General features: G+C 43.4%; 1 protein-coding gene across 1 annotated transcript; it reads right to left on the bottom strand.

Moving 5' to 3' along the window:
- Nucleotides 1–957: 957 nt before the first annotated feature.
- On the bottom strand, nt 958–4,722 carry LOC109739563 (disease resistance protein RGA5). Its single transcript, XM_045231699.2, is given in 7 exon segments — nt 958–1,073; nt 1,075–1,876; nt 1,879–2,022; nt 2,025–2,674; nt 3,026–3,929; nt 4,051–4,133; nt 4,456–4,722. Coding segments are annotated over 5 exon segments (2,532 nt in total). The 5' UTR covers nt 3,859–3,929; nt 4,051–4,133; nt 4,456–4,722; the 3' UTR covers nt 958–970.
- Nucleotides 4,723–9,709: the final 4,987 nt, after the last annotated feature.

Below are 9,709 nucleotides of genomic sequence, written 5' to 3' on the forward strand. Positions count from 1 at the left end.
ACATACTTCCTACCAGTTGGATGCGAAAGCAGCATAGCCATATATGTTGCTCTCGAATTCCTCTGCACTGGATTGCACTCTCCTCTTGTGAGCACTGCCTGATGGCCGAATTCTTGACCTCCTGATTAATTAGTACTACCCTCTCAATATGTATTATATGTCACACGAATCATACCATTGAATTGATCGTCACTCCAATTGATAATCTAGAAAATATGTCCCAAACCAACCGAAACAGAGGAAGCTTTTGCATACAGAATGCTACAAATTTTCTTATATTTTAGTCATCAGTTTTGCACTTGTGAGGCATGAAGATCAATAGTGGTGGTATCAGTTGAAACAAATCTATGTTCTGTGGCGTAACACATGCACATGTAAACACCCAGGAACAAGGACGAGCTCGAAACAAGAGTTGCAGCAAGAAGAGAAAAGTTGACAAACAACACGAAGGAAATCTGGACCTACAACAGGAGTTTGATCAACTATTCTTTTATTGCACGAGTCTTGACTGAATAAGCTAGCGCCAAGCAAAGCAAAACAAGCCAACAGGAGTTCGATCAACTCTTCATTAATAAGCCAAATAAAAACAAACAATGTTCTATGTGAACAATGTTCATACTGCCAACTGAATGCAACATTAACTTGTACTGAGTAATGACTGAATAAAGAACATGAGTACTGCATTGCTGAAAGCATATGCAGACAAAATAAATAGTCCACCGTGAACAACGCGGGGCAGGGAAAGCCTCCGTCTAGCATCCCAACATACGTTGGAGAGAATGAGCCTCTGCACGAATCAAACGAGATGCTAGAACAGCATCTGCGGCAACTAATGATATCACTGAAGGCCTGAAATTGGGAAATTAAAAAGAGAGAAAATAAGACAACATGGTAACGAGCATATATATTTAGGAAAAGAGAATTCATCTTTGCACGGATGATTGGATCGAACCTTAAGCAGATCACACATTCAGAAGGGCTGATCACTTCTCCATAATAATAACTCGAATTCAATGGTGTGACGTTTTGGATGGGCTTCTGTTGCACGCCTCAGCAATGCCTGGGCTGCCTCTCTCTTCATAGCTGAAATTCCCAACCCGCAGAATAACCTTGATTTGTTCGACAGAAGGGAGGTGCCCCAGGCCGCAGTCAACCTCACCACTTGTGATTGACGGCGCAGAGACCTCGAACTGAAGGTGCTCAACCCTTGGCATGGCTCCAGGTGGAAAAAGGCATGGCGAAGTCAGAAACCTTTCGAACTTGCAGCATGTCACATTTGGGAATGCATCGGCGCCCACAACCAACGTTCCCATCACGTGACGTGCGGACAGAACCAGACACAGAAGAGCAGGCAGCATCCCAATGATCTGAATGTCATCCGCTTGCAGTTCTTCCACCTCTATTTCCAGGGTGGAGAGTTGGGGAAGCGATGTTGAATTAACCCACTTTGGAAGTCTCAAGAACAACCCGCTCCATGTCTCAAAAGTACGGAGGTGTGAAGGAGGCACCCATATTTCACGCATGCGATCTATCACGCTGCCAACATTACCAATTTTCAGATTTTGCAGTTTCCGCAGGTTGCCTAGAGACTCAGCTAATATATTGCTCAGATCCTTGTCCATCTCATCACAAATAATATAGAGCGCCCTAAGCTCTGTCAGATGCCTCAGCTCTTTAAAAATGTAAGGACATGAGGGTAACCTAACTCTTTTCAGCACTTCAAGGGAAGTCAGGCTCCCTAAACTGAACAACACTTGCAGGGACGAGTCCAAACATAGGCATAACAAATTTCTTAGCTGAACAACACTTGTAGGTAATTCTCCGACTCCCTCGCAATTTCCTTGTATGTCCAGTGTCTGCAAAAGCTGCAACTTCCTATGTCAACTGGGAGTTCATCATAGTCTGCATTCCTGAGCCCCAAGTACCTTAGGTGAATTAAATTCCCAACATACTTGAGGCTGATGCCAAAGCTCCTCTTCCGGAAGCTAGAATTTCCAAGATCCAGCACACGCAAAAATTGAAAGCTTCTATATACGCTGGCTGGAGCAAGCTTCTATTCATGAGTTCGTTGAAGTAGCTCTTCCCAATCTCAAATAGGCTGCTTTCTTTTTGGTTGCACTGGATAAAACCTTCGGCAAGCCACCTCCATATCAACCAATCTCTCTCAACCTCAAAGTCTTCAGGAAAGATGCTTAGGTATAATAAACAAGTCTTCAGATGAGGAGGCAAATCATAATAGCTGAGTGATAATATCCTCTTCATGTCCTTCGCAATACCATTTTGTGTAACTCCACAGCCCATCGAATTATACACATGCATCCACTCATGTTTTGGCTTTACCCGTTGACTACTAACTAGAAGGCTAGCTATTGTAACGATGGCTAATGGTACACCAGCATATTTCTTCAAGATATCTCTTGACACCACCTGCAGATCTTCCGGACATTTCTGTTTGCTTTGAAATATTCTTCTATGGAAGAGTATTTGCGAGTCTTCATCAGAAAGAGGTTTCATTCTCTGAATCATACCATCACCGAAAGAGAGACATGCTTCAGACACACTCACATTGCGGGTTGTTATGATTATCCGACTGTGGAGTTTGTTTTTATACAAAGCACAATTTATATATCTCCATATTTCCTCTTCCCATATATCATCAATTATGATAAGGTACCTATGCCAATTATTTTGATATCATTAGTTGGCAAGTCATCAATATACAACTGAATTTGTAAAAAGGATAAACTGTAAGGTACTAAGCGGACCATAGGATTATATAACCACTAATGATATGCATGCAAAAATATTAAGAAATGCCACAGAAATTGCTTAAAACACTAAGACTAACAAAAATAAGGCGTGTGCACAAAAAAGTAAGAAGTAGAATTTACTTAAAAGAAACGGACTACAACAGATATAAAACTACAACAAAAATGGAAATAAAAATACGAAATTCAGCATACATCTGACTACTTCACACATTTCAGAAATATATACAAAAAGACAAGCACTATGTGATGCATACCTCTTATCCAGAAGGAATTCACTGATTTCCTCCATTAGTAGTTTCTCATCTCTTGTTGTTTTATGAATGTCTTTGAACTTCTCTTTGTCGAGGCCATAGAGTAGGTCTTTGAAAATTTTCCTGATATCTGGGTTCTGACCCACTGGGACAAAAGCTGCACGATCAAATTGGGCTTTGATCTTCTCAAAAAATGCTTTGGTGAGGGTTGTCTTGTCCAGCCCACCAACACCAACAATAGATATTATCTTCAATTGTTCCTTGCAACTCCCGTCCTCACAAATTAGTGTTTTAATAAGGTCGTCCCTTGTGCCGTCAAGTCCAACAAGCTCCCCTACATCTTTTTGCAGAGCTAACACACGAGGGTCAATGGTAGCGCCGTTGGTAGGGGTAAACATGTCAAGCTTGTACCTTTTACGCAGCTCGGCCAACTCCTTGGCAAGATCCTGAGCTTCTTCAATGGCATCACAGATTTGATGAAGTGCTTTGCCCTTACTAAACAGTTTGGTGGTCTTCTTGAGGAACTTCTTGACTCGATTTCTCATGTTCATTGGCTGGATGCTTGAACCCTCATCCACACGCACGAGGAAATCGTCAACAGCATCTTCCATGTCACAAGAGAGGTCTCTCACCTTGCCAGCCCAAATCCGGACCGGCTCCTCGAGCTGTTCGGATGGCACCTCGCCAACCTTGCGAAGTACGGCGTGCATCATCTCGAGCTCTGTTAGGAGTGATTGCACGCCTTTCTTTACACGCTTCTCCAGGTTGTATTCTCCAACAAGGAGCTCAGCGAGCTTACAAATTACGGGGCCCATCTCCCCAGCAGAAACCTCCATATCGTCTCAACCTTTATTTGTCTTGTCTCTCAATCAACACACCTTTATAGAATTGCCCTTGGGTTGAAACTCTGCAACACAAACATAATGGTTTTCAGAAGACAGAAGGAGCAAAACCTGAAGCTGATTTTGCTTCGTGAAAGTAATAATACACAGAAGGCGCATATCTAAAGGAAGTAGAAGAAGGGCAACCTGAATAACAGCTCTTCAAATCCAGTTTGCAGAGTCGTTTGCAACAGCTACCAAAGATGAACTAGTGGAGAATAGATCCAACTCTGCACATCATAAATTCACATCAGAATCACCGGAAATCATAAAAAATAATGGACGTTGTACACAGGAGGAAGAGAAGACATCTGGAAGACACAAATCAGTTTCAGAAAACCACCGGCTGAGCAAAAGTTGATTTAAAAAAAAAATTTGCTCGTGAAAGAAAACAGCTCAGGAATGGCCTTTTCAATCAATGGAATAGCAAGTCAGAACAAGAGATTAACGAGGGGACAGATCGAGCAAAAGCTGGTGTTCTCCTTGCTCTGGATCTACCCACGCGGCTGTGATGTGAAAAAAAATCGTTTTCATGATGAGCAAAAGCATTACCTTGCTTGGGTCAATCAAGAGCACAGGTTGAAGAACAGCAGCCCTCCACCTCCAGTTTGCAATGCCCTCTGCTGAGCGAATTTGAACAGATCTAGCTCCGCACATCACAGATCCACGTACGTCAAATCCACAACGAACGGAAAAAGAAAGAGAGCTGGCTGTGCAGTACGTACCTAGATCGAATGAAGTGGGCTGTCGCCACCGCAGAGAGCCGGAGACGGAAGGAAAGAAGCAGCGAGTGAGTATTGTGGATCCGGCCGGAGTGATTTGTGGCTCTATGGTCAACTCGTCGTTTCGTGTGCACTTACAGCCTGCTTGCTTGGACAGAGCGGGAACAGGAATCTAGGAGTTTTAAATTGACATAGGAGCGGCCGTCACACAGTGCGGCACATGCAGCAGCAGCCTCTCACATGTGAGCTACTACTACTACACTGCTGCTCCCTCCTTTCTCACGCTTGAGTTGAGTCGGCACTCGGCAGCGTGGAATAGTCTATATACAACAAAGTGTCTTGAAGAACGTTTACATTGCTTCAGCATCCATCAACTGGCATTTAGTGTTAAAACTTAAAATGCCCGAGCTTTCCAGAATAAGTACATGCACATACTAAGAATCGAACCTTGGACCTCTTGCACATGAGGGTGAGTGGCTAACCGGTTGAGATGACTAGTGTCTATGGAAAATTATGAACGTACAAGCTTAAGAATTACATTGTCCGGATTTATTGTGCCTACCCACAGTATTGCCAAAACCAAGGCACATCAGGGCCGATTTTTTGTTTTGAATCTGCCGAATTTAGTGACCAGGATTGAATGGTTTTAACTACCGTAAATTAATTGTCAAACCTCCTCGCATCCATCAACGCTCCTGCATGCATTGCTGCCCAAACACGCATATATTGGCTGCATGGCGCATGGGCCATGGCCCAATCAGACCGCAACTTTCTCTTAACTGCTTGAAATTAATTTTCATCGATTAACAAACTGGCAAATAACAAAAGCATTCTAATTAGGGAAAATTACATGCTCACGAATGGACCAGTATGCCCTAGTGTGGCACACTCCTCTCAACTGATGATTTTTCCGGACTATGGATACGGACCCTCCTGGCCTACCCGGACAACCAACGTGAAACATGGTCTAACTTTGGACATAAATGAAATGACCCTAACTTTTGCCAGCAGACGGGCATGTCCATGGCAGGCATCCATGCAGGTTTGAATGATTTTCGACACGGTATGCAAGTTGCATCACGTCCGGCATAGTGCCTTGAATGGGTCATATAAGCTCATGCAAAAAAATTGGATACATTTGATGATGCCGAAAAAACATGCTCTCATACAGACCTTCTGGCCTACTCGGACACCCGGTGTTGAACATGGTCTATTTTGGACATAAATGAAATGACCCAATTTTTTTCAAAATATAGGCATGCCCATGGTATGCATCCCTGCCAGGTTTGAAGGATTTCTGACACAGTACGCAAGATGCGTCACGTCCGGCCATTTTTCACAGAGAAAACACCAGAAAATACAAAAAATGTCAAAAACCAAAAAACTTTGCATGGTGCCTCAAATTGATCATACAAGGACATGAAAAAACATTTGGAGCCATTTCAAGGATGTCGAGAAATAATGTGCACTCAGACAAAGCAGTCTGGCTTCCCGTACACCCTCCGCTAAACATGGTCTAGTTTTGGACATTCTTAAAATGACCCCAAGTTTTGCGAGTTGGTGGGCATGCGGATGATAGATATTCATGCCAGATTTGAACTATTTTCAACACCGTATGCAAGTTGTGTCACGTTTGGCCATTTATCTCCCATTTTTCACCGAGAAAACTCCAGAAAATGCAAGAATAATCGAAAACTCAAACAACTTGGCATGGTACCTTGAAATGGTCATATAAGCTCAAGGAAAATTTGGGATCATTTGATGGATGCGACCCGCTCTCAAACGGACTCTTCTAGCATACGCAAACACCTCCGTCGAACATGGTCTATTTTTGTACATGCATGAAATGATCTCAACTTTTTCTAGCAGGCGGGCATGCCCATGATAGGCATCCATGCTAGGTTTGAACACTTTCTGACACAATATGCAAGTTGCCTCATGTCCAACCATTTACTGGCCATTTTTCGCCGAGAAAACTCTAAAAATTGTAGAAATTGTCGAAAACTCAAACAGCTTGGCATGGTACCTTGAATTGCTTATATAAGTTCATGAAAAAAATCATTTATGAAAAAAGTATTTTGAACCATAATTTAAAACATTTGCTTGAAACTGTTATTTTTGTATTCCAAACAATATTTCAATTTTTTGACTAGATTTCAAAAACTATTATAAATTTCAAAAGGGAGAAAAATGAATTAACGTAAAAAGAGAAGAATAAAAAATAGAAGGAAAAAACATTTAGGCCTCGTATTTTACAAATTTGTTCACATTTTCAAAAAATATACATGTTATTAAAATTCTTTTCAAATTTCAAAAAATTCTCATATTTTCATATTTATTTGTTTCAAAACTTGTCGTGCTTTAAAAAGATCAGAAGTTAAAAAAATAGTCCTATTGTCAAAAGTATTCACAAATTAAAATATCTACATTTGGAAAAATGTTCCCGCATCCAAAAAAGTTCACACATCCAGAAAATGTTTGCTTTTTCCAAATTTTTGTCGAAGTTTAAAAAAAAATTTGTGTTCTTTATACAAATCGTGTTTTTGAAACCTTGTCGTGTTTTTATATATTTTTAAAATTTGTAATTTTTTTGTATCTTTATAAACAGTTCACATTTTTTTAAAGAAACATAAGGAACCCCGAAAATTCTACAAAATTGTTCAAAATTTCAAAAAAGTTTGGAGTTTTATAAATTATTTGCTTTCCAAGAAATATTCGACATTTCCAAGTCGTTCACATTTTTTTGAAGAAAAGTTCCGTTTTTTATCAGATGTTTTTATATATAAACGTGTTATTTGTTCTTATAGAGTGCGCGCTGTAGGAAATCAAAAGTAGCCGCTAGGTCGGGTTGTGGACAGCGGTTCCAAAGAGTATGAGGATCTGTGTTCGATTCCTGGTCCTGTTTTCCTTTTTGCGTTATTTCTCTACATACAGAACTGATGGACGTGATTTAATGGGCCGGCCCAGACGCTTTGCCTCGTACAAGAGGTCTCCATACGGCTTATACGTTCAGACGGTGACCCATCATACATACAAAAATGAATACGGTGTGTCAAAGGTTCATATTACCCTTTCTACGTTTTGTGAAGGGGGTTGTACCGAGGTGGGTCTTTTTCTTTTTTCATGTACATAAAGTATTTGCTAGTTGATGCACAGATTGAACAGGGGTTTTGATATTCCCCTTCTCATTATTCCCCTTCTAATAGCATTTGCTTCCAACAGAAGTCGAGGCAATCATATGGATGAAAAATATCCTCCTGTTCTCTTTTTTTTTTCATTTTCAGTTTGTGCCAACCTCTACCTCTACATCTGATCTGCAAACTGTCTGCAACAAAGTGTATCACCAATTCCTGTAGATCTGCAGCACAAATACAGCTTCCTGAGAGATGAACAACATATACAGGCGTCGAAGCAACAAGCTGACAAGCAATTAACCTTTAGCAATCTCATCAATTTATGGCTTACTGAGACTGGTAAAACATCTATGTTGCTTAGGGGCAAAACTGGCAGGCTCAAAAGTTCACTGACAGAGTAGTAACCGTGGTGAATGTCAGCATCCCAAGTGCAAATCTTACAGGTTGGCAGGCAAGCATGTTTGTTTCATGCTGTCCGCGACGTGGGCGATAACGCCGGCACCAGCATTGTGAAGCCACTCCGTCTTAACCTGCATCGATACGTACCATGCATTCTCAGGAATATGAAAATGATGTATTCAAGCAGAAAATGTATGTCCTCAGGGGACACCTGGGGGTGCACATCTACATACATGCATGTTGTTGTGAGCAGAGTGAGGCCACAGTGACGCATGGAAGTTGACATCTACAGTACTTTCTTCCAACCCACTCTCTGCAACACAAGAATCATCTCCTCTGTTTTCGAACAAAGAACTGATTTTCATATGTGCAAACAGGATGGTCGAACAAAGAACTGAGAGAGTGGATATGGCCTTTACCCGAGCTCATGGGGTGGCCCGACTGTTGGTGAGTGTTCTGGATATTGAGTTTATGCCTGATGTGGTTAAGTGGACATATAGGGACGAAATATTCAACCTCGAGATTGAGTTTGAGGATACCGAGCTTTTCGCTAAGGCCATCGCTGGAACTGGTGTAGACATGCACGAGGGAGATGATACTTTTGGTGCTAAGGAGGCGCCAGCGGATGATGTTGGACGAAAGTTGTCCAACGGTTCGGGGTTCGTCTCTCAGACGCCCGGGGACGGGACGGCACCATCCTCTTCGGTGCCGATGAACGCTCTGAGATTTGGGTCGTTTGAGCCAGCTTCTGCTCCTCCCAGACTCTGGAGTGACTGGATGGAGTCCGATGACGTGCTTGAGCGCACACTACCTCCTCTGGATTTTGATGTTGTTGATGGTCCCGTGTTCGGGGGCTCGGAGGTGATTGTCTCTGTGATGACCTCGGTCGATGGAGGGGGGAGGAGCTTGGGCAGGAGGCCCCTCTTTCTCCCGCTCTGACCGTTGTCTCATCCAAGGCGACGGAGCCGACGACGGTGGTTGAGCCTGGGGGGGTTCGGGGCAGGAGGCCTCGGCTCCTTCTTCTCCTCCAGCGGCTAGGGTGGCCGCACCACTTGTGGCGCCAGCGACCCCCTCTAGCCAGAGGGCCGGGGCGGGCGGGGAGTACGGGCAGGCGGCCCACGTATTCCCCTCCCCTTGTGGGCCTGCGCCCCAGGGCGTCGGTTCGACGCCGACGTCGACAGGGCCTTGGAGTTCCCCTCCGCTGCTCACGGCAGCTCCTGCAGTCTCCTCGAGGGGTGCAGCCCCGCAGTGTGCTCGGGGTGAGGCTGGAGGCCTTACTTCGTGCGGGGCCACTCGGGAGGAGGTCATCGCGTTTGGAGGGATTCCGGGTCCGGTATCTGTGGGGCGGCGGATGAGCTGCCGCCTCCAGGATCTTCCGGAGGTTGACAACATGCAGCAGTGGTGCGCCATGCGGGCGGCCAAGCTTCGTGACATTGAGGTCACTACTGGTATGTCGGTCAACACTTCTAATACCATTTTGCATTTTTCTAATAATGAGATTATTAATAATGCAAATCAGTTAGGAGTTTCACTAGGTAGTAATGATAGTGA

This window comes from Aegilops tauschii, chromosome 7 (assembly GCF_002575655.3).
Source record: "Aegilops tauschii subsp. strangulata cultivar AL8/78 chromosome 7, Aet v6.0, whole genome shotgun sequence".
NCBI lineage: Eukaryota > Viridiplantae > Streptophyta > Magnoliopsida > Poales > Poaceae > Aegilops > Aegilops tauschii.